The 25008-nt window shown below is 35.0% G+C and overlaps 1 protein-coding gene across 1 annotated transcript; it reads right to left on the reverse strand.

Moving 5' to 3' along the window:
- Positions 1-446: 446 nt before the first annotated feature.
- LOC308337821 (AP-1 complex subunit sigma-2-like) lies at positions 447-25008 on the reverse strand. The gene is made up of 5 exons (XM_080796017.1): positions 24899-25008; positions 23516-23694; positions 15733-15841; positions 15013-15150; positions 447-1044 (listed from the first exon to the last, which is right to left on the reverse strand). Exons 2-5 carry the CDS (start codon positions 23692-23694, stop codon positions 997-999), a joined length of 474 nt encoding a protein of 157 aa, XP_080652143.1. The 5' UTR covers positions 24899-25008; the 3' UTR covers positions 447-996.

Raw genomic sequence — 25008 nt, forward strand, 5'->3', positions numbered from 1 at the left:
TAGCAGGGGGCAAAATAAATTTGGTTGTAGCAAGCACTCCCAAAGGAACATTCATGCTTTAAACAGTAAGTTCTGCAATACTTTGTGGTAAGAACAATGTATATTGTCAAAATAGTGTTATGAAGAATTCCTGACAGCCATTCTACTTTTTTTCGGAATATTAAAACAAGTAAGTGACCAAATGATTAGGATCACAAAGAACCTTTCATAGTCATATGTTCTTGCCACAGAAAGAAAAAAAAAAAAAGTACTATCATGAAACAACCTATATGGCCCCAGGCTCAGAATCCCTAAGTGATAATATTTAGCGTAAATTAACATTGTTCTAACAAAGTCACTTAAATTATGTGGAATTGGTTGTGTTTTAAGATACATAACTTCCAACAGGTCTTTGGTATGTATACATATGTGTGTGTGTGTGTATATAACTTTACTAGAACTTAATATATACCTATTAAGTTACATATTAATATGTATTATATATTATATATTAATATATATTAAGTTACATATACGATATACATATTAAGTTCTAGTAGAGTTAAAATTTCATTAATTTGCAACATATTCACCTATATATACTGAAATGCTTCTTTGATTTTTACTTATAATACTAGTTTTCACATTATTTAATTTCAGATTTCTTTGCCAAAAACAGGAATGTAATAAATGTATATCACCTAAATTTTATATATATACGTGTGTGTGTGTGTGTGTGTCATGAAAGAGAACGTTCAAACTAAAATATCCATAAAAGGCATCTTTTCTGTGCTCCATCAGGCTAATTCATATTTAAAGTAACTTATTTATTGGTTAACCAAAGTTTCCTCTGGGGAACAACAAAAAAAAATGTTTTTGTGTAGATCTGAAGAAGTGGCTTATGAAACAGTAACAATGACATCATTTAACAAACACTATTAGGTAACTCTGAGAAGTACAGCAATGACATCTATGGTGTGTGAAATGCCACAAAAAGTCATCAACAAGGGATGAGAGTTATGTCAGTCCAATTTCTTCAAGAACACTGCGTGGGGTTTCAGCTTCCTGTAGAGGGAAAATGTGAGACTGGTAAGGATATCTGGAGAGGTTTAAAAGTTGAAATTGACATGGAAGGATGCACATGCTTAGAAGAATAAAGAAAGCAAAATAGAAAACAATCTTTAAAAAAAAAAACAACAACTCAGGATTAAAGAGTACTCCACTAGTGATAGCTAGTGATTATTTAGGGTTTGGGGTCCAAGACATCTGGGATCACATTCATTAAATACCTAAAGATTACCTACCATACTCTATAACACAAAATTGAAAACTGACCAGCAATTTCTAAAATCGAAATCCTCTTCTCCAAATTGAAAGAAACAAACAAAAAAAAAACTATTGTTTCCATAAATCTTTAAAAGTTGTTTTTCATGCTGTTTTCTGGTCACGTTTTTACAAAAATATATCTACAAATATTTTTAAAATTCTGCTAAATTAATTATTCACAGTGGAAAACCTTTGATAACAGTTACTGCCTGAAGCCTTTCAGAAGCAACCAATGGCAATGGTAGAGGCAACACAGAGAAACAATGCTCTGGGACAAAAAGTCCTATTTAACAACTGCTAGACATTGCTAAATTTCAAAGAGGACAAACCAAAGCAAGAATATTAAGAAAAATTTTGAAAAATTTCTGTGATGGCTGGTTTTGCACATTAAAAAAAAAAAAAGGTACCAAGTAAGTAAAATTTCAGGTTTTACTACCAACAATTTTGTAATTTAAAGGTGAACCGTATGTTAATGAAAAAATAAAGTTTAATTTTATAATATCCATCAAGTAAATACATAAACTTACTTTTGCATCCTAATCATGGTACAGCATGAAACAGAAAATACAAATTATATAAAACCACAAATTGTTAAAATATTAGATTTAATGAGTTTAGAGCACTAAACATTGTAATCTTTATTAAACTGCTTAACTATGGTCTGCTTGTGGAAAACAAAAACAGTACTTACCTCATGCACTGAGATTATCAAATAAAATAATTCTAAAAGCTTACTGATAACATAATTAACACACATTTTGTATCTATTCTGTATTATATACAGAAAAGAAAATGTTATTATTGAAGAATCATAAGAAGATAGGACTACATTTATTGAAAAAAATCCACCAATCAAATCTATACAGTTCAATCCCTTGTTCAAGGATCAACTGTATATGTCCATAACACTAGAGTTTAGGTAAATACTTTCCAAGGCCTCTTTTAGTGGTAAACCAGTTTGAGTAACTTTCGAATTTACTGTTTAATTGTAACTTAACTCATACATTAAAGTCTCCAGATATTAACAATGAATTATCATGTACTTTTCCTTTTATATGAAATATGATGCATGTTTTAATAAGAGCACATCCAATATGAAAGGTTTAATGTTTTATAAAAGCATAATTAAAAAATCATCAACTATAATAAAATGACACTTAAACTAGATTACAAAACCATGACCATATTTTGGTAAAAAGTGCTTAACCAATTTGATATATATTTCTTTAAAATTTTATTTATTTGAGAGATGAGAGAGAGAGAGAGGGAGGGAAGCAGGGGCAGAAGGAGAAGGAGAGGCAGACTCCTTGCTGGGCAGGCAGCCCAACAAGGGGATCCCAGAACCCTGAGATCATGACCTGGGCTAAAGCCAGACGCTTAACTGACTGAGCTCCCCTGTGCCCCAAAACAGTTTGATATTTTAACTCTTTAAATAAAGTTATAATAATACCTTTAAAGGGATACTACTGAGCAACATGTATGTTTTCTGACACAGTTTTGAGACCCTAAAGAGAGAATGCTAGATACCATTATATAGCAAAATATGATTCAATAAATGAGGCATTAGAAATCCTTAAGATTGCTAAGAAATGTTTAACTTAAATATTATATAATGGAAAAATTAATTTTACTTGAATATTGTTTCCACATATTATGTGACAAAACTAAGTAATATATACAAGGTCATATATAGAATGTGATATAACACAAAACATATTAAGTTTTAATAGTCTTAAATATATCAACTATTGGTTTGAAGACCAAACTACATTGTTGATTATGGCACTACTTAGGGCTAACCTAGTATTCCAAGTCTTCAATTTCTTTAGTAAACATTTTAATAACTGCAGATTTCAATCTTACAAGGTTAACCAGAGATAGCATTACAATGAAATTCATGATGTTTCATCTTTAAAAACATTATGTGTTTAAAAAGAAATATTCCTCAAATGTTCATAGGTCAAAAATTTCTTTTTCAATAAGAAATATGTCAACTGTGGGCAGGAATAAGCTATACGAAGATCACACATGCAATAAAAAAAAAAAAAGGATTAGAGTTGTGGTGAGGGAAATATATAGTTGTAAAAATACTGGATCTACACTGAGCTTTAGTGTATCTTCATCCGTAAGTAGGTTTTCATAAGTGTGTCAGTTCTTTATGTTTCTGTTAAAAAGATGATATTAGTTATTTAGCATACCAGTAATCAGAATGTCATAACATGGCAGAAAAATAAATGGGCATGTTCTTACATAGAATATATTAAGTTGACATACAGTAAGACTTCTACAACACTTAGTGCACAGTAAAACAAAAACAAATTTTGCTTTTGTTTTATGATTGAATATTTAGCTTCAAAAGAATGCTCAAGTTCAGATTCATCTTTAGTATTTCTATCTTAATGTATATCATGATACTCATTGAAAATGACAACTTCTCTCCCACAGAATCATGAAGCACTTTAATAATAATAAAGGAAAGATTTCAGTACAGTCATCTGCTGAATACTGAATTAACTGAAAATTCAATTAGAATACTCTGACCTGCAAGTTTATCAGAATTAAGTTAAACAGGATCTTAATATTATTTCCTTCATGAAAATTATTACATCGTAATAATCACTAGATTTTAATGTGATCATAAAATCCTACAGATCACCAAGAAAAATTCTTCCCAAGGAAAAGTGGAAAAGTAGTTTCTCATCAGTCACTTTAAATAGTAATGCAGATTTCTAACTATTAAACTCCACTCTGAACAACAAAAACAAAAGCCAAAAGAATGGTCAGAGTCAAGATGGCGGAGGAGTAGCAGCTGAGACGACATCATGTAGCAGGAGATCAGCTAGACAGCTTATTTAACCATTGCAAACACCTACAAATCCAATGGGAAGTTGAAGAGAAGAAGAGCAACAATTCTAGAAACAGAAAATCGATCACTTTCTGAAAGGTAGGACCTGCGGAGAAGTGAATCTAAAGCGACGGGAAGATAGACCGCAGGGGGAGGGGCTGGTTCCCAGCAAGCAGCGGAGCAACGGAGCACAAAATCAGGACTTTTAAAAGTCTGCTCCATGGAGGAACATTGCTCCGGAGGCTAAACCGGGGGGGAAGCCCACACAGAGACAGAGAAGGACCGGGGGTGTCTGAGTGTTGCAGAGTTCACAGGTATTAGAGCAGGGAAGCCAGCTACAGAGACAGAGCCAAGGAGTGAGCTTTCAGCTCAGGGTTACCTTGAACCGGTCAATCAAGGCTGGGTAAACTCAGAGCGCGGCCAGAGGCCACGGAGACAGAAGCGACTGGGTGCTATTCTCCCAGTGCGAGCGATTAAGCGCTTTCCTCCAGGCGCAAACGCAGGCCAGGGAGACAGGGGCGGTTGGGCGCCTTTCTCTGAGGGTGCACTGAGGAGCAGGATCTCGAGCTCTCGCGTCCTCCGGGCCGGAGATTGGGAGGCCGCCATCTTCATTCCCATCCACTGGAACGCTACGGAAAGCGCTCAGGGACCAAAAGCTCCCGAAAGCAAACCCGAGCAGATTACTTAGCCCAGCCCCGGGCAAGGGCGGTGCAATTCTGCCTGGGGCAAAGACACTTGAGAATCACCACAAGAGGCCCCTCCCCCAGAAGATCAACAAGAAACCCAGCCAAGACCAACTTCACTCACCAAGAACAGCGGAATTCCACAGCAGGAGAAAGCAAATCTTATCTGACCAAAATGACAAGGTGGAAAAACTCACGACAAAGAGGCAGTACCGAAGGCTGGGGACCTAATCAATACGGACATTGGTAACATGACAGATCTAGAGTTCAGAATGACGATTCTCAAGGTTCTAGCCGGGCTCGAAAAAGGCATAGAAGATATTAGAGAAACTCTCTCCAGAGAGATAAAAGCCCTTTCTGGAGAAATAAAAGAACTAAAATCTAACCAAGTTGAAATCAAAAAAGCTATTTTTGAGGTGCAATCAAAAATGGAAGCTCTCACTGCTAGGATAAATGAGGCAGAAGAAAGAATTAGTGACACAGAAGACCACATGACAGAGAATAAAGAAGCTGAGCAAAAGAGAGACAAACAAATACTGGACCACGAGGGGAAAATTCGAGAGATAAGTGACACCATAAGATGACACAACATTAGAATAATTGGGATTCCAGAAGAAGAAGAAAGAGAGAGGGGAGCAGAAGGTATACTGAAGACAATTATTGCAGAGAATCTCCCTAATATGGCAAAGGGAACAAGCATCAAAATCCAAGAGGTGCAGAAAATCCCCCTCAAAATCAAAAAGAATAGGTCCACACCCCGTCACCTAATAATAAAATTTACAAGTCTTAACGACAAAGAGAAAATCCTGAAAGCAGTCCAGGAAAAGAAGTCTGTAACATACAATGGGAAAAATATAAGATTGGCAGCAGACTTCTCCAAAGAGACCTGAGGAAGACAAAAAGAAATTGAAAAATGTTCCATGGTCATGGATGAGAAGAACAAATATTGTGAAAATGACTATGCTACCTAAAACAGTCTACATGTTTAATGAATCCCTGTCAAAATACCAACAATTTTTTTCAAAGAAATGGAACAAATGATCCTAAAATTTATAAGGAACCAGAAAAGACCCCAAATAGCCAGAGGAATGTTGAAAAAGAAAGCCAAAGTTGGTGGCATCACAATTCCAGACTTCAAGCTCTATTACAAAGCTGTCATCATCAAGACAGTATGGTACTGGCACAAAAACAGACACATAGATCAATGGAACAGAATAGAGAGCCCAGAAGTAGACCCTTAACTCTATGGTTAACTAATCTTCAACAAAGCAGGAAAGAATGTCCAGTGGAAAAAAGACAGCCTCTTCAACAAATGGTGTTGGGAAAACTGGACAGCCACATGCAGAAAAATGAAAGTGGACCATTTCCTTACACCACACACGAAAACAGACTCAAAATGGATGAAGGACCTCAATGTCCTTCATTGTGAGAAAGGAATCCATCAAAGTCCTTGAGGAGAACACAGGCGGCAACCTCTTCGACCTCAGCCGCAGCAACCTCTTCCTAGGAACATCGCTGAAGGCAACGGAAGCAAGGGCAAAAATGAACTACTGGGACTTCATCAAGATCAAAGCCTTCTGCACAGCAAAGGAAACAGTCCACAAAACCAAAAGACAACTGACAGAATGGGAGAAGATATTTGCAAATGACATATCAGATAAAGGACTAGTATCCAAAATCTATAAAGAGCTTATCAAACTCAACACCCAAAGAACAAATAATCCAATCAAGAAATGGGCAGAGGACATGAACAGACATTTCTGCAAAGAAGACATCTAGATGGCCAACAGACACATGAAAAAGTGCTCCACATCACCCGGTGTTAGGGAAATACAAATCAAACCACAGTGAGATACCAACTCACACTAGTCAGAATGGTGAAAATTAACAAGTCAGGAAATGACAGATGCTGGTGAGGATGCGGAGATAGGAGAGCTCTCCTGCACTGCTGGTGGGAATGGAAGCTGGTGCAACTACTCTGGAAAACAGCATGGAGGTTCCTCAGAAAGTTGAAAATAGAGCTACCCTATGACCTAACAATTGCACTACTGGGTATTTATCCTAAAGATACAAATGTAGTGATCCGAAGGGGCACGTGCTCTCGAATGTTTATAGCAGCAATGTCCACAGTAGCCAAACTATGGAAAGAACCTAGATGTGGTATACATATACAATGGTATACTATGCAGCCATCAAAAGAAATGAAATCTTGCCATTTGAGACGACGTGGATGGAACTAGGGGGTATTATGCTTAGCGAACTCAATCAATCTGGGAATGGCAACTATCATATGATCTCCCTGGTATCAGGAAGTGGAGATGCAACGTGGGAGAACTGGGGGTAGGAAAAGAATAAATGAAACAAGATGGGATCGTGAGAGACACAAACCATAAGAGACTCTTAATGTCACAAAACAAATTGAGAGTTGCTGGGGGCGCAGGGTAGGGAGAGGGTGGTGGGGTTATGGACACTGGGGAAGGTATGTGCTATGGTGAGTACTGTGAAGTGTGTAAACCTGGCGATACACAGACCTGTAACCCTGGGGCTAATAAGACATTATATGTTTATAAAAAAATTTAAAAATTAATTAATAAAAACAAAAAACAGCAGAAAAAAAAAAAACAGAGACACTATGGGCTACCTGGGTGGCTTAGTTAGTTAATCATCTGACTCATGATTTCTGCTCAGGTCATGTTCTCAGTCTTGAGATCAAGCCTCATGTCTGGCTCTGCACTCAGCATGGTGTTTGCTTGAGATTCTCTCTCACCCTCTCCTTCTGCCCCTCCCCATCTCGCTCTCTTTTAAAATAAATAAAATGTTAAAAAATAATAAAAAAAAATAAATAAACCATGCATAGGATTAAAAAAAGCCATCTCTAAAAGACTCAGCCAAAAATAAATGCCTTAATGACATTTAAATATTTAAAATTGATTTTTGGTTAAATGATATATATGACCCCAAGTTAACCAACTCATTTTGTTCTCTTTGTATCAAGAAAATATTATAATGGGGTAAGTATAAATTCAGTATTCTGGATCTTCATGACATCAGTACATCTTTGGAGTCAAAGGAAAATTAAGAATTAGGGAGTGATAGCAGCAAAATGATGGCATAGGCAATGCCAACTTGTCATTCCTCTAAAGAAATATAAAAAAAAAAAAAGCTGAATTATCAAAAAACAATTTTGTCAGGATACTGGAAACCAGTCAAGTTTATAGGACCTAAGTAAATTCTGAATGAAGAAAAAGGTAACTTGAAAATGGTAGGAAAGTTTTGTAGTGTTTTCTATACTCCCTCCCACTCCCTATCAGGCACAGTGGCAGTTCTGAAGTACAGATAGGAATTTAACTACATAGGACCTTGATCTCTGGCTCTGGAAAGAGCAAAGTAGAACTTATTTATCAAGTACAGCCTATATCTGTACTAATCTGTCTGCAGGCTCTCTGAAAAATTGATGTAAGGCTCTTTCATGTAGCAAAAGGGCTTTCATGTGGGCTTTGGGCAAAAACTATAAGGCAAACTAGCAAGTGTTTGGGGGCAAAGGTAAGACCTACAATGGACTACTTAAGGCTTTAAGGGAAACCTATAGGAGATTTCTTGGGAAACTGAGACTTCTGCAAAAACAGAAGAGAAGGAAACATTTCCTAACTTATATTACAAAGCCACCATTATTCTGATCCAAAGCCAGATAAAGACTTTCTTTTCTTTTTAAGATTTATTTACTTGACAGACATCACAAGTAGGCAGAGAGGCAGGCAGAGAGAGAGGAAAGGAAGCAGGCTCCCTGCTGACCAGAGAGCCCAATGCAGGGCTCGATCCCAGAACACTGGGATCATGACCTGAGCCAAAAGCAGAGGCTTTAACCCACTGAGCCACCCCAGTGCCCGCAGATAAAGATATCTGGAGAGGAACAAAAGAGAGACTGTGAACTAGAGAGCTCCAGGCATTTGTTCTCCCATTATTACACCAATAAGCAATAACAAAAACCAAATTATCACTGAGATAATTAACTCTAAGAGCCAGTTAAGAAGCTGCAATAACCAAACACTAAAACAAGCAAAAGCTAACTCATGTATAAGAAATTTCATGACATCTTCATCTTACCCTTAAATAACATGTTTCCCCAGCAAAGCTAAAACCAGTAGTAAGCCCAGTAGAGACAAAGCCACCCCATTTCTGGTCCTCCTCTGAGTTAGAAGAACAAATTTGGAACTTGTTTGTAATATTCTGGCTTGTATGGGGCTACTCCAGGCAATGTATCTGTTCACTTAACTCAAAATGATGATGGGAAAAGTGCCATAATTTGGATATCAAGTGGAGGCTACTTAAAATAAAGGAAGATGCCACAGTGTGTGAAAAATTGTAGGGATGCTGCAGACCCATGGGTACCTCGAGATTACAGGAAAAGACACAGAATAGAAAGTGAGCTCAAGAAACCAGAGGAAGGGAGAGACAGAGAGAGAGAGAGAAAATCTGAAGCAGGTTCCACACCCAATGTAGAGCTGCAAGTAGGGCTCAATTGCACAACCCTGAGATCATAACCTGAAGCAAAATTAACATTGGACACTCAACCAACCGAGTCACCCAGGTGAGCCCATTTACATTTTTCAGTAATTACAGAGGAAAAAATACTATTGCTACTCTACATGTTATCAGACTGAAGCTCAGTAAGAAAATTTAGAGCTTGAACAATAAATACTATGACACAAGTGGACTTAAAAGACAAAGACAAGAATACTCTACCCACCAACACCTGAATAGGTATTCTTCTCGAGTGCACTTAAGACCATGTATTAGACCACCAAATAAGTCTTAATACATTTGGAATTATCTTTTCCTGTCACAATGAATCAAGTTAGAAATCAATAGCTGAAGAAATCAGAAATCCACAAATAAATCCACAAAGTTAAATGATATAATCTTAACTACCCAATGGTTCAAAGAGAAAATCAAAGAAATTAGAAACTATCTTGAAAGAAAAATAAAATAAAACAATTAAAATAAATAAATAAGAAATAAAATGAATGAAAAATAAATGAAAAATAAATTCAATCAAAAAAACATACAAAACTTATGGAATAAAGTTCTTAGCAATGTTAAAATTCTAGTTTTTGCTACAAATTTTCATTAAAAAAGATAAAAGATCTCAAAACCAACAACCTAAACTTACTCCTTACGGAACAAAGAACAAACTTAAACCCAAAGCTAGGAGAAGGGAGAAAAATAGTAGACTTACAGCATATAAACAACACAGAGAATGGAAAAATAGAGATAATCAAAGAAACTGAAAGTTTGGTCTTTGAAAAGACCAAAATTGACAACCCCTGAAAGCACTAATATAGTGTATGTTAAGTAAACTGAACTTAAATAAACAATTTAAAAGAACTGACAAAACTTTAACTAGACTGACTAAAAACTGGATAACCAAATAAGATGTATACATTCCTAGAAACATAACCTATCAAGAGTTATTAAAAAATAAAACATCTGAACAGATCCATAGCTAGTTAAGACTGAATCAGGAATCAAAATTTCCCAACAAAGAAAAGCAAGCCCAGTATGTGATGTTTTCATTGCTGACTTATACCAAACATTTAAAGAAGAACACCAGTTCTCTTCATACTCTTCAATAAAATCGAAAAGCAAAGAACACTTCCCAAAATTATTCCAATGCCAGTATTACTTTGATACCAAAGCCAAACAAAGGCACTACAAGAAAACTATAAATGAGTATCCCTGGCAAATGTTGATCTTAAAATCCTTAACAAGTTACTAACATAATTCAAAGCAAAAGTAAAAAATTACATACCACAACCAAGTGCAACTTACTCATAGAATATCAGGTTCATTCAACAGGTCAGTGTCAATCAATGTAAGAAACCACACTGAAAGAAATTCAGAGAAAAAAACCCACATACTCATCTCCACTGCTGCAAATAAAATCATCTGATAAATTTAATACCCTTAATTAAAAAAAAAAACCTCAACATTTCAGGAACAGAAGATAATAAGGCTATATATGAAAAGTCCACATTCATATTCAGTGATGAAAAGTCTAAAAGCTTTTCCTCTAAGATCAGGAATAAGATAAGGATGCCCATTCTCTCCACTTTATTCAGCATTGTCCTTAAAGTCCTCGTCAGAGCAATTAATAAAAAAGAATTAAAAAATCCAGATTAGAAAGAAAAAAGTAAAATTATGTCTACTGTAATGTACATCTTATGTAAAAAGCCCTACAAATTCCACACAAAAAAACAACAGTGACCAAAATTGCAAGATAAAACAATCAACATGCAAAAATCACTTTTATTTCCACACACTAGAAATGAGTATCTCAAGAGGAACTTAAAAAAAAATATATCCCATTGACAATAGCATTGGGAAAAGTAAAATATTTAGGAACAGACTAACCAGCAAGGAGGTAAAAGACTTGTGCACTGCAAAATACAAAACTTTGCTAAAAGAAATTAAAACACAAGTGGAAAAATATCTAGTGTTCACTAACTGGAAGACTTATTAACATTGTTAAGATGTCCATAACTCCACAAAGTCATCCACAGGTTCAATGCACTCCCAATGGTGCTTTGCAGAAATTGAAAAATCTATCTTAAAATTCATATAAAATCGCAAAGGTCCAAACTATTTTAAAAAGTCAATCTTCAAAAGTGAAAACAATCATGAAGAATGACAAGGCAGAGATCTCAGATTTCTTGATTTCAAAACTTAATATAAAGCTTCTGTAGTCAAAACTGTGTGGTTCTGGCATAAAAGACATAAAGACCAATTAGAACTGAGAACCCATAAATAAGACCATCATACATCTGTGGCCAACTGATTTTTTGTTTTTATTAGTAATCTATTTGTTATAAATTTTCTTAAACACTGCACTACATGCATTACAGAATGGGTATCACTTTCAAATGGTAAAATAATTGTGTCATATATGCAGACTGAAGTAGCTTTTCTAGAAGCATCTTTATTGCAAGTATTCTTTTTATTTCCCCCAATTTTATTAAGATATAACTAACATATATCATTGCATGAGTTTTAGATATACAGCACAAAGGTTTGACTTACATGTATTGTAAAATGATTATGTTTGGTTAACATCCATCAACATTTGGATACAATAAAAAGGAACAGAAACTAAACTTCTTCCCTGTAATGATATACCACTCTTAACTTTCCTGTATATCATGCAGACATGTTATAGTTATCATGCTGTACATTCTATCTCTAGTACTAATTTATCTTATAAATGGAAGTTTGTACCTTTTAACCATCTTCCTCCATAGTCCCCCTTCCTCCATACCCAGTAAATACAAATCTGACCTCTTTTTCCATGATTTTTCCCCATAGATTCCACATGTAAGATCTGTCTTTATCTGACTTATTTACTCAGCATAATGCCTCCAGTCATCCACATGCCTTTGACAGGACTTCATTTTTTTATGACTGAATAATACTCCATTATATTTATTTACCTACCTACCCATTTGCTCACAATTTCTTTCACCATTCATCCAGCCATGAGTATTTAGGGCTGTATTTCTATATTCTGGCTATTGTAAATAATGCTACTACGTACATGGGGATGCAGATGACTTTTCAAATTAGTGTTTTCATTTCTTTTGGATATATTTCCAGAAGTGGAATTGCTGGATATGACAGTTCCAATTTTAATCTTTTAGGGAATAATAGAACTGTTTTCCATCGTGGCTATACCAATTTACAATGCCTCTAAAAGGGCACAATGGTTCCCTTTTCTTCATATTTCACCAGTATTTATCTCTTATCTTTTTGATGATGGCCAAGTATAATACCTCATTGTGGTTCTGATTTGCGTTTCCCTAACAATTAGTAATGCTGAAAATCCTTTCACATACCTGTTGGCCACCTGATTTTTTGACAAGGATGCCAAGAACACTAAATGGTTAAAAAAATAGTCTACTCAATTATGTTGCTGGACTCACTGGATTTCCACATGAAAAAAGAGATATGGACCCATTTCAACTTTTATTATACATAAAAATTATTTCAAAATGGACCACAGATATAAATGTAAGAGCTAAAACCTTAAACTGTTAGACAAAAACACAGGTGTAGATCAGATGACCTTGGACATGACAACAGGTCCACATCTATAACAGCACAATCATTACTAATGAAAGAGATAAATTGCACTTTCTCAAGCTTAACACTTCTATACAAAAAAGGATATAATCAACAAGATCCAAAGCTAACATACAGAATGGGAAAAAACATCTGAAAACCATATTTTTGATATGCATTTAATATTTTCTTTCCTCTCTTCCTTTAAGAGACAGAGAAGGGTAGGGGAAGGCAGAGAGAGAGAGAATCTCAAGCAGACTCCCCACCTAGCACAGAGCCTGATTTGGGACTTGATCTCACAACCCTTAGGTGATGACCTGAGGCAAAATCAAGAGTCAGATACTTAACTGATTGAGCCACCCATGTAGCCCTAATTTTCATAATATATAAAAATACTGCCGTTTAACCTCAAAAAAACAACCAATTCAAAATGGCAAAAAACTTGGATAAACATTTCTCCAAAGAAAATATAAACTGCAAACAAATACATGAAAAGATGCCCCAAATCATTACTCATTATGGAAATACAAAAGTACACAATTGTACTTCATACCTATTACAATGAGCATAACAACAGCCACAATAACAACAAAAAACAACTATTGGCAAAGAGGGAACAGATTGAAACCCTCATATTTTGCTGGTAGAAAGCATAAATGAGCAGGTACTGTGAAAAATAATTTGTCTATTCTTCCATAAGTTCAATAGAATTACCATGACTCACAAATTTTATTTTTAGGTACATACATACCCAAGAAAATTGAAAACAGGTAGAGACAGATACCTTTATACCCACGATCATAGCCTATTATTCACCATAACCAAAAGGTGGAAATGATACAAATGTCCATCAATGGATGAATGGACAAACACATGTACATGCAACTGAGTATTATTCAGTCAAAATTCTGATGGTAAAACATGGCTGAAGCTTGAGGACATTATGCTAAGTGAAATAAATCAGACACAAAAGGCCAAAATGAAGTAGAATAGGCAAGAGACCAAAAAAACAGAATAGAGACTACAGAGATTGGTAAAGAGTAGCAGGGAGATGCTATTATTTAATGGTTGAATGTTTCAGTATGGGCATGATAAAAAGTTCTAGGAATGGAGAGTAATGATGGTGATACAACACTGTGAAAGTAATTAGTGAAACTGAATTATGTACTTCGAAACAGTTAAAATGGTAAATTTTATCTTACGTGTACTTTAAAACAATAAAAAAAGTTAGACATTTTAAAAAAATACATGGGTGGGGAATACCTGATTTACCAAATCCTAACAACTGTGAGAAGTAATAGAAAAATATGAAGAAAACAGTGAAACACATTTCCCCAAAGGGGAAAAAACAGAAAAATACCTTAAGAAAACTCTAATCTGCTTTGCTACATTTGCATTATTAGGCATCAACTGAAAATAATGATCAACTGGGAAAAAAATGCCAGGCTCAATTATCCGGCCTAAAAAGAGGAGGTTTTCTTAAGTAACTAAAACAATACACAATAAAGTTCTTGAAATAATTAATGTTAACTCTGATTCCTTTTTTTCCTTAACTTTAGGCTCTAGTATTCTGAGTGCTAAAAATAGGAACAGAGAGAGCCTTACCAACAGACTATTTTCAAAGTGAACAATCTATAGATAACTGAGTTGATGTGACTGAATACGTGTTTTAAGAAACAAACAACCTGCACATGGACGCTATATTCCAACTATGTTTCTGAGTTCGTTCGTTCTTTTTCTTTCTTTCTTACTTCCTTTCTTTCTTTTTTAAGATTTTATTTACTTATTTGTCAGAGAGAGAGAGAGAGAGAGAGCGCAAGCAGGCAGAGTGGCAGGCAGAGGCAGAAAGAGAAGCAGGCTCCCCGCTGGACAAGGAGCCGGATGCGGGACTCGATCCCAGGACCCTAGGATCATGACCTGAGTGGAAGGCAGTGGCTTAGCCGACTGAGCCACCCAGGTGGCCCTGTTTCTGAGTACTTTCTGAAAGTATAAAGATGATCACCAAAACTTCTCTAACAACAACAAAACATGACAGTCCTAGTAAAGAAGACTAGTAGAGTAGCTTACCTCCTGAAGTAGATCTGCCTGCTCAATTGCTTTTAGGACATTTTTCTTGGATGTTTCCTGAACTTCCCCCCCTAAAAGAAACTCATCCAAAATAAAATAAGCCTTCTCAAAATTAAAGATGATATCAAGTTCACACACCTAAAAAGCAAAAATAATAAGAACAATAATATTAAACTGAAGGAGGCAAATTTTGCTTATCCCTTATCAGTTGGTAATAAAATAAAATAAAACCTAACACAAGTCAATCAATCTTAACTTCCTGTAAAATAGCAATTATACCAGTGTAAGCATCACTGACTTTTCAAATTTGAAGTACCTGAAAACACAATGTATACGAGTTAAGTAAAATTTGATTTTGCATGTTCCCAGCAAAAATTTTCTACCTTTAAAACTAATTTTTCAGTACTTATTTTAAAGGTAAAGGTAACTGCTACCCAAATCTAAATTTCATACTAAACATTTCAAAACATTAAAATACCTGCAGCTGAACTCCTTTCAATTTTGGGATCTTAAATCTTATTCTTAGTACTGTAACTAAGTGAATAGGTCTCTAGGGGAATGGAATTTTACAATTAACTGACTATTCACATTTATAGGAACTTGTCATTCTTCACCTCTCAGTAACAGTGACATTTAAATAGGATCCATGAAACAAATAATAAACTCATCAAAAAGGTTAAAAAATTACTATGGCATTCAATTTCTTACAATACTACTCACACTGCCAAAATATTTGTCAAGTAATTCCACATAACGATGAATTATTTCCAGAGTAATCAGTTCATTTTCCTGATCCTCAATAGCACAGCAAAAATACAAGCTAGCATATCTGTAACAAAATATAAATGTGGGATAAAATTTTACCCTGTACTTGTGTTTTCTAAAAACATTTTTATACACTATTGTGAAAATCCCCAGACTTACATTTTTTCTTCTCATAGTGCACATTATTTTTCTTCTAGACTAAAAAAAAAAAAAATAAATGTTTCTAAGAGAAATTCTGAAAAGTACACACAAGGAGAAAGAAAAAACATCATCCAATCACATAAAGCAGAAAGGGTACCATATTTTGCTATTCTTTTTTTCAGGTTCCTTTCTACGAGTATTTTAAAACACTGCGGATCCAGGTTTTTTTCTTGAGTTTACTTAATTAAAACAAAATACACTCTAGGGTTAACTCAAAGGACAAGTAAGCAAAGAAGAAAATAAAGGATTTATTGAAGATATTGTCATCCGAATCATCACAATAAACCTAACCAAAGAACATGGCTTAGGTAAGTAAGGGGCCCAGGGTAAGGAATATAACGAAGATTTCACTCAAGGCCACAAGTTTTACATAAAATAATAAAGGAAGAAAGAAACTGCTGCAATGAAATAAGCACACGGTGTGGTTTTACCTACTAACCCATTACCCAGGCTAATGGCAGCTCACATTTCTGGTGCTGGCTGCTAATGCCAGAAAGTACAATAGGTACTATAATTCACAAAGAGCTGGTCCAGTGGATTCCTCAAAGACTAGGAATGGATGTGTCTGTTTCTTCCCACTGGGACCTAGGATAACTTCACAGGCAGCTTTTGCCCCAGAGTGTTTAAAGGCAAAATTATTGGCTATAGCAACAACGGGAAGGAGATAATAGCTGGGAGAAGCAACAGACAGCAAGACAGACCTAAAAACTTGCGTGAGGGAGGGAAAGGAGACATTGCGGTAAGAGTTTTTAAGATTCCTCAGGTATCCTGGGCAGTTTAGAACATCACATGCATGTCCATGGCTGGACACATGCTCAGGAAAAGTCTGGACAGACACTAGGGAATATCTGAAGAAATGACCCAAAACTTTCCAAATGTGATGAAATAAATGAATTTACACATTTAAATATTCCCTATCAATTCCACACAAAAAAGTTCAAAGAGAGCTATACTGAAACAGATTATATTCAAATTGCCAAAAGACAAAAGACATAATCTTGAAAACACCGAGAGGGAAGAAACTCATCAAGTACATAGATCCTCAATAATATTAAGTGCTGATTGCTATTCAGAAACTCGGGAAGCCAGCAGTGGTATTACATATGTAAAGTGCAAAAATCCTCAAAAACAACAACAGAATCAACAAAGAAACTAGAGGATCCCATCTACTAAAATCTGAAATAGAAGTGGGAATACTGCTTCTAAGTTTCAGAAATAAAAAAGGAGTATATCAGAACACTAAAAACAACTGAGTACCAACAAACGAGACAATCTAGACAAAAATGGAAAATTCAAAGGAATACACAAAGTTCCAAATGACTAAAAAAAGAGAAAATCTGAATAAATTTCTATCAAGTAAAGAGACTGAACTGGTAGGCAAAGCCTCCCAACAATGAAACACCCATGAGCAGACTGCTTCAATGATAAATCCTCCTACATTTACAGAATAATTAATACCAACCTTTAAATTTCTCCCCAAATAGACAGGAGGAGGAATTCAACTTATTTTGGGATGTCACCATTATCATGAAAGCTAAGCCAGATAAAAGATTCCACAAGACCACTACAGATCAATATCCTTTATAAATACAAATACAAAATTCCTCAACAGAATAACAAACTGAATCCACCAACATGTTAAAAGGACTGTACAGTATGACCAGGTATGGTTTCAAAAAAATTCAAGGGTGCTCAACATACAGAAGAAAAAAAAAATGTTACAATACATTACAGTAAAAGAATGAAAGATATAAACCACACAATCATTTTAAGTGATGCACAAAGCAACCAAAATCCAGCACCTTTTTATGATAACAGGCAAAGGACTTGAAAAGATTTTTCTCCACAGAAGATAAACAAATGACCAAAAAGTACAAGAAAATGATCGATATCATTACTCATTAAAAAAATGCAAACTGAAACCACAATATCACTTCACACTCACCAGGATGGCTATTAACAAGGGAAAAAAGCAAATTAAGAGCTGGTAAGCTTATAGAGAAATCTGAACTCTTTTTGTATTTACATATTTTTTGAGGCGGGAGGGGCAGAGGGCAAAGGGAGAGGGAGAACAAGAGAGCGAGCAAGAGAGAGAGAGAGAGAGAGAGAGAAAATCCTTGGGGAGACTCCCCGCTGAGCACATAGCCTGACGTGGGTCTCCAACTGTCAACCCTGAGCCGAAATCAAGAATCTGACACTGAACCAACTAAGCCACCCAGGTACCCCAGAACTTGTGTACATTCCTACTGGGACTGTAAACTACTAGAGCCATAGCAGAAATAATCTGGCAGAACTTCATAAAGATAAACACAAAATTCCCTTACAACTCAGCAACTCCACTCCTAGCTCTATAGCCAGAACTGAAAACAGGTAGTCAAGAAAATACTTGCACGTGAATGTTCATAGTAGCACTATTCAATGGCCAAAAATTAGAAACAATTTAAATGTCAACCAACAGATGAATGAATAAACAATGTGGTAAATCCATGCTACGGAATATTACGCAATCATAAAAAGGAGTGAAGTATTGATATGTGTTTTGACATAGTCAAATCTTGAAAACATTATTTTAAATGAAAAAAGTAATATGCAAAGGGCCCATATCACATGGTTCCATTTACCTGAAGTGTCCAGAAGAAGATAAATCTACATAGACAAAAGATTAGTGTCACAAGGGAAATGGACAGATATAAGTATGCAGTTGCTACATATATGCATGAAGTTTCTTTGGTGATGATGAAATCAGAGGTGATACAGGTAATAACTGCACAACTCTATATATAGTAAAAATAATGTATAATGTAAGGGTTAATGGTTTATGTGACTTTTCTATCAACCTAGGAAAACACAACGGGATACCATTTTATACCTAATAGAAGGGTCGTAATAAAAAATGACAGGCAACAACATCTGTTGGCATAGTGGATAGAAACTGGAATCCTCACAACCTATTACTAGAAATGTAAAACTGTACATATACTTTGGAAAACACTTTAGCAGTTCCTCAAAAGGTTACTTTATGATCCAGAATTCTACTCCCAGGTATAAACCTAAGAGAAATTAAAAAATAGGTCTACAAAAAGTTTGTATGCAAATGTTCACTTTACCTATAATAACCACAAAGTAAAAACAACTAAAATGTCCATCAACTAATGATGGACTATCCATCATTAATGAATAAAATGTTCCCTATCCATGTAACAGAATACATGTGACAATGGAAAGAAATGAAATGCTAATACATGCTACAGCAAGTCTTTGAAGTGTAATGCTATGTCAAAGAGGTCAGTGACACGTTTTAGGATCACATGTCTTAGGACTCCATTTACATGAAAGAGGTACATGTTTTAGGACTCCATTTATATGAAATTTACATGAAATATAGGCAAATCTATAATGCTGTAAGTTATTAGTTATGTAAGTCCAGGAGTGGCAGTCACCTGCTACAAGCTACATGGCTTTTTGGGGAGGGGGACTGGAAATGATCTAAACTGATCATTCTGGATGCACAGGTCTATGAATATAGTATGATATGCTAGTTATATCTCAAAAAAATTGTTAAAGAAAAAAAAAACAGCAGTAAGAAATTATCTGGTCATCTTTAACACAGTGAATTTAAGCTTAATCATTAGCTTTCAAAAAATTAAATTAAATTTTAAAGCTAAAAAAAGCTAAAAAAATTATTAGCTTTCTGTTCATACATTCAAAACACTTGATTTCTCAGTCAGCTAAATATGTACACTGTCCATGAATATAGCTAAATGTAGTACCCACTGGTATATTAATAAAAATTGTTTTGTTTTTAAAGGAAATCTGCTTAGTAATATTCTTTAACAAATTCTCAAAATGGTAATTTGGAAGTATGTTTACTCTCTAGTAAATTGTAAATCCAGAGCCTCTTCCCCGCACAAAAAAAAGCATTCAATTCTATCTTCTATCTTTGAGCAATCTTTAAGAACACTTGCTTTAGAGATGAAGAAACAAAGGGAAAATGGTAGTGGTAGAAACAGGGAATGAAACTGAAGTCCCTAGATTTTCACCTGGTTTTTTTTGTTTGTTTGTTTGTTTTTCATCTCTATTGTCCTTACTCCTTATCTTTCTTTCCCAAACAGGGAAAATCTGCGTAAGAGATATTCAGGATAAAGAATATGGATTAGAGAGAACACAATGTGTAAGTTAATGAAGATATGAAGACCACCTGTTGATATGAATAGTAAAAGATCAGAATTTTTCTGATGCTCAAAGGTAATTCTCGCTTAAGAGTGAAAGACTAGGCTTCCAGCTAGGCTAGAGAAAACAAATCACCTGCTTATACCAACAAAAAATATTTCATTAAATAGTAGCATAAATGAGTCTTCAACACAAAATGGGGTGAGGGGATTTTAATAGGTACACTGATTATAAATGACACAAAATTTTTCATGTAAATTTTCCCTCAATTCAAGTATCAATCACAAAAGATTACATACTGCAGCTATTAAAAGGAAGGGACAGGCTCATTAATATGTGTAGGAACACTACTGCTTCTTCCATCCATTTAACCACCCTTTTCCTTCAAATACAGGAATTTTAACTCCCGTGATTTATTCTCTTAATGGCACTTTCAAATCTTCCTCTCTAATAGGGACTCCTCCCTCTATGTATAAACAATCTTAAGGTTCTCAATCCTTTTGAAGCCGTATCTCCCAGTCCTACGAGTATGGGTGGATACCACCTCTTCTTTTCCTTCATGGCAAAGCTCCCCAAAGAGCCTACACTTGCCTTTTAAATTTCTTCATTTCTTCACATTGCACTTCACTACATGGGGAGTTCTGCCTCTACTACTCTACTGAAGATGTTTTGGCAAAAGGCATTTATGAAATGCCCACTGTAAAATCTAGAGCATTATTTCTTCATTTTAATTGAACTTTATCAGCCATTTTGAGTCACATTTGAACCAGTAATCTTATTTTTAATAAATTAATTATTTTTAATAAATCTTATTTTTAAATAAATTACCTTATTGATTGAAAACCCGATAGTATACTAGAGGAACAGCCTTGCCCAAAAAGACATCTGGGTTCTAGAAGATTATCTCTAATATCTAACATTTTGCAATTCCCTGTCTGATGAGAGTATCTTTGTTTACCTGGAAGCCTTGGGGATGTCACATAGTCTATGCCGACGTCATTTATGTGGGAATTCTGGGCCACCACTTATCACCTGAAGTTGGCCACTCAGTTACATTTATGTGACCAAGAAAACTCCAATAAAAACTGGTCACCAAGACTCCCACGGTTGGAATGTTTCATTTATATTTCTTGACATTTACAGCATAGAGAATGTCCTAACTCCAGTGAGAGAAAACAGAAAGTTCAAGGTTGGAACTCTTTCCAGCTGTATACTATGCTCCTCTTTCCTTGAGTTACTGTAATCTGGATCCTGGCCCCATAGTAACCATGAATATACTACTTTTCAGTAAATTTTGTGAATTATGATAAAATTAACTTATAGTGAGCTATGAACCTACGGTAGTCTTAGGAAATCCTGATTTTATATATGGTGTCAGATCTGAGGATAATCTCGGGGAGTCTGGGACTTTACACTGATCATACTCATTGTCTGGTTCTTATTCCACTCTAGAGGTTTTTTTCTTCTACCCTTTTGCCAAATGTTTAAATGCTGCTAATTAACAATTTATATAAAAAATTTCAACAGACTAATTTGTAGCACACTCACTCCATCAAAAACTAAACACTGGCAAATCCAAATCACACAGGCCTCACAAACCATCTAAAAAATAAGCCAAGTTCTCCAGTTTACCATTTTTCTACTCAGCTGAACTAGAAATCACCCCATTCCCCTCCTTCATTTATTGCCTTCCCTACTTCTACGAATAACCAAGTCTTACAAGAATTAGCCTTAGTAGAGCTTTCTTTTCCACTTGTTGAGGGCCACTATCTTTGTTCAGGACCTCATTATAACACCCTCTGTCAGATCATCCTTTAGGACTCAGTTTCAGAAGTACACAACTTCAATTCTTTTATTACTATAATGATCTTTTAAGAAATGTAACTCTGATCTCTTATGTGTGAGGTCTTTTTATCTCTATGATTAAGATTTGAGTTTTAGTGGCACACAGCTCACTCTTCAGACAAGACTCCTAATTCCTTCCTTGAATTTGAGGCTTGGTCAACAGCAAGAGTTTTCTGAGAAACTCTGTGCAGAAGATAAAAGCCACTGGACAAAGGCACAGATTCCCTATTCCTGATTTTACAATCGTAATCCCCCTTCTACTTGTTCTACTTATTAAGGTTCTGTCCTAACTAAGTATTTCCCAGCTCTAAATTTCTATGATTTTTCTATCATATTTTCTTAGTAAACGCTAAAATAAACACCAAATATTTAAAAAAAAAGATCAAATTCATTCTGTTAGAATATTTATTTAAACAACACTATATATTCTATAATCTCCGTTTCTTTTCCTGCCATCATTCCAACAAAGATTATCACCATCCATATCCAGAGTGGAATAAATGAAAGCAGATTAGAAAATCAAACTTCTTTTTTTAATCCTCACACTGCATCCATACTGTTAGTTCCCTGCACACTCCCCATGTAAGAAACTACTTTCTACATACAGAAACTGTCTTGTCTTTATTTGGAATTCATTAAGGTAGTTATTTATCTTTAAATTAAAGAGCTTAACGGGAAGAGGAATGGGGAAGAAACAAAGTAAATGTTGCCCAGATATTCTATAAAAGAAATTTTATTCTTTAACTTTCTAAGAGTCTTTAAAATAGAATTTTAAATTTTTTAAAGCTCCAGATATTAATAAAATAATGAATATCCTATCTTCCAATAATAATTAAGATAGCATTTTTGGGGGCAACTTAATTGTTAAGAGAAATCAATGAGACAGACTGTGAGATTAAATTTTAAAGACGTTATCCTGGCCAAAACTGATAATTTATTCAAAATTCTAACACTGCTTCATTTTAATTCAAATTAATAAACCTAACTAAAAACCAGATCCTGTACACAAACGTAAGTTACGAAATAAATGTATTTAAACAACTATATGACTGAACAGGTCTATCTATTCAAGATGCGTTTATAATTGAATAGGACTTGAAAACTCAGATAAAAGCCTTATCAATATCAGTCATTACAGAGTCATAAGGAGAGGTGGAGTGGAGTGGGAGAATGTAGTATTACATTCTCTTATCTATTCTTATCTAAATTAGAGAACTGATGACTTAAAAATATTGACCCTAAATAACGTATAAGAAAACGAATTCAGTGAATTTTTCTAGAAGATAAACATTTTAGAAGATAAAATTATTTGTAAATTTAGTTAAAACTATTCCCCTGCTTCTAACATTTAATCTGGGTAATAAAAAAAGTTATCTTAAAAATACAAGTTTCTACCTAAGTAGGTTTATCAGAATTTTACTGTTTATAAATGTTCTCTCTCAAAAGACTGCGATTTCCACATTAAAAATGACCTGACATTTGATTCTGCTACTTCCAAATTTCTGACAAATAAAAATTATACCTTTTATAAACAATCTTCAGATCTCGCCACTCAAGAAAGCTGCACATTTTAGGTTTACGTGCTAAAATGGTCTGAACAATTTCCCTTGTGATTTTTTTCTTCTCTCTCTCTGATAGTGAGACATACCATTTCTGCAGTCGAAGCTTTCCCTGACGACTAAAAAGCAACATAAACTGCATCTGTTAAGATAAATAAAACCAAAGTTACGTTTGGTGCTTCTATTCAATACAGTTAAGAGTACAAAATAAAAGCCTTTGAAGAAAATCAAAATAGATAATTCTTGTAGAAAAATTTTGCCAACCTACTTTGGTGTGTAAAAAAATGAATGGAGAAAAGAAGAAAAGCACTGCCTGTTGCAGTCAACTATGCAACTGCAAAAACTATTTTCTGTTTTCTGTACATTCCATAGTCCATTTTCAACAAAAAGAGTACTCTATACATCAATTGGCTTAGACAAATAAAAAAGAAAAAGAGACCCAGAATTTCTGGCACTTGGGTGTTTCCATTTCCAGAAAGAATCATTTATAGTTTCACTTATAATGTTTTTTCAGTTAATGGTAGCTAGCATATTTTGAGCAAACATTAAAAATCTAAAAACAGTGAAAAAAAACCCTCAAATCCTATTAATACAGGTTTTCCTTGAAAAGGCAATTTTTAGGTATGTATTGTCATGTCAGTTTTAAGAAAATCCAACACAAATACGAATACAACAGAGAACTGATGCAATGTAAGAGGAAACAAGCCTTTAAAAGCGAAAAGAGGTAGATTCAGAAGCATTACACCAAGTCTTCCTTTAAAATAATAAATAGGAGCTTGTACATTTGGAGTCGGTGTTCACATCTAGCAAATCTATAAACCGTTTCGTTTATATTTTAATTTAGAATCTAGAAAGCATGTTATGTTCATCTTTAGTTTTTGAAGAAAAGCCCTTGTAATGCAATTGGCTGTAGAAATGCAAACAAAAGTGCCATTTCTACAAAGATTAAAGGTAGAATTTACAGTGGTAGTCTTTTTTTTCCACTCTGTGAAATTTCCATTAATTATAAGAAAAATTTCTTTAATTTTGGTACTGCAAGTAAAATTGAAGCCTGATATCAATAATATTTTCCACTTCTTCTTAGATTGGAATAAGGGTTAATTTACAGAAAAAGACTAGAAAAAGAATACTAAATCTGCAAAGCTAGTAAGAAATCCGCAGATGTGCACATAATCCTGTTCGCGAGCCCCTCCCCAATATGACCCGCGGAATTTCACGACTCCAGAACCAAGATAACCGGTTAGGGCACACAACGTCCGTCACTGGCTTTCGCATTCCCAGGGTAACGCGGTGAACTCAACACTAGTTCACCGCTCCCGACGCCTTGCTTGCTCCCCAGTACTTACTGCGGCCGCGGGCCGCGGGCTCTCTGGAGCTCGTTCTGCTGCACTGGCGGCAGTTGAGGGGAAGCCCCTGTCGCCAGGCTGAGAAACAAGCCGTTTTGCAGTAGGGTGGG

Source organism: Martes martes (genome assembly GCF_963455335.1).
Source record: "Martes martes genome assembly, chromosome: Y".
Classification (NCBI taxonomy): domain Eukaryota; kingdom Metazoa; phylum Chordata; class Mammalia; order Carnivora; family Mustelidae; genus Martes; species Martes martes.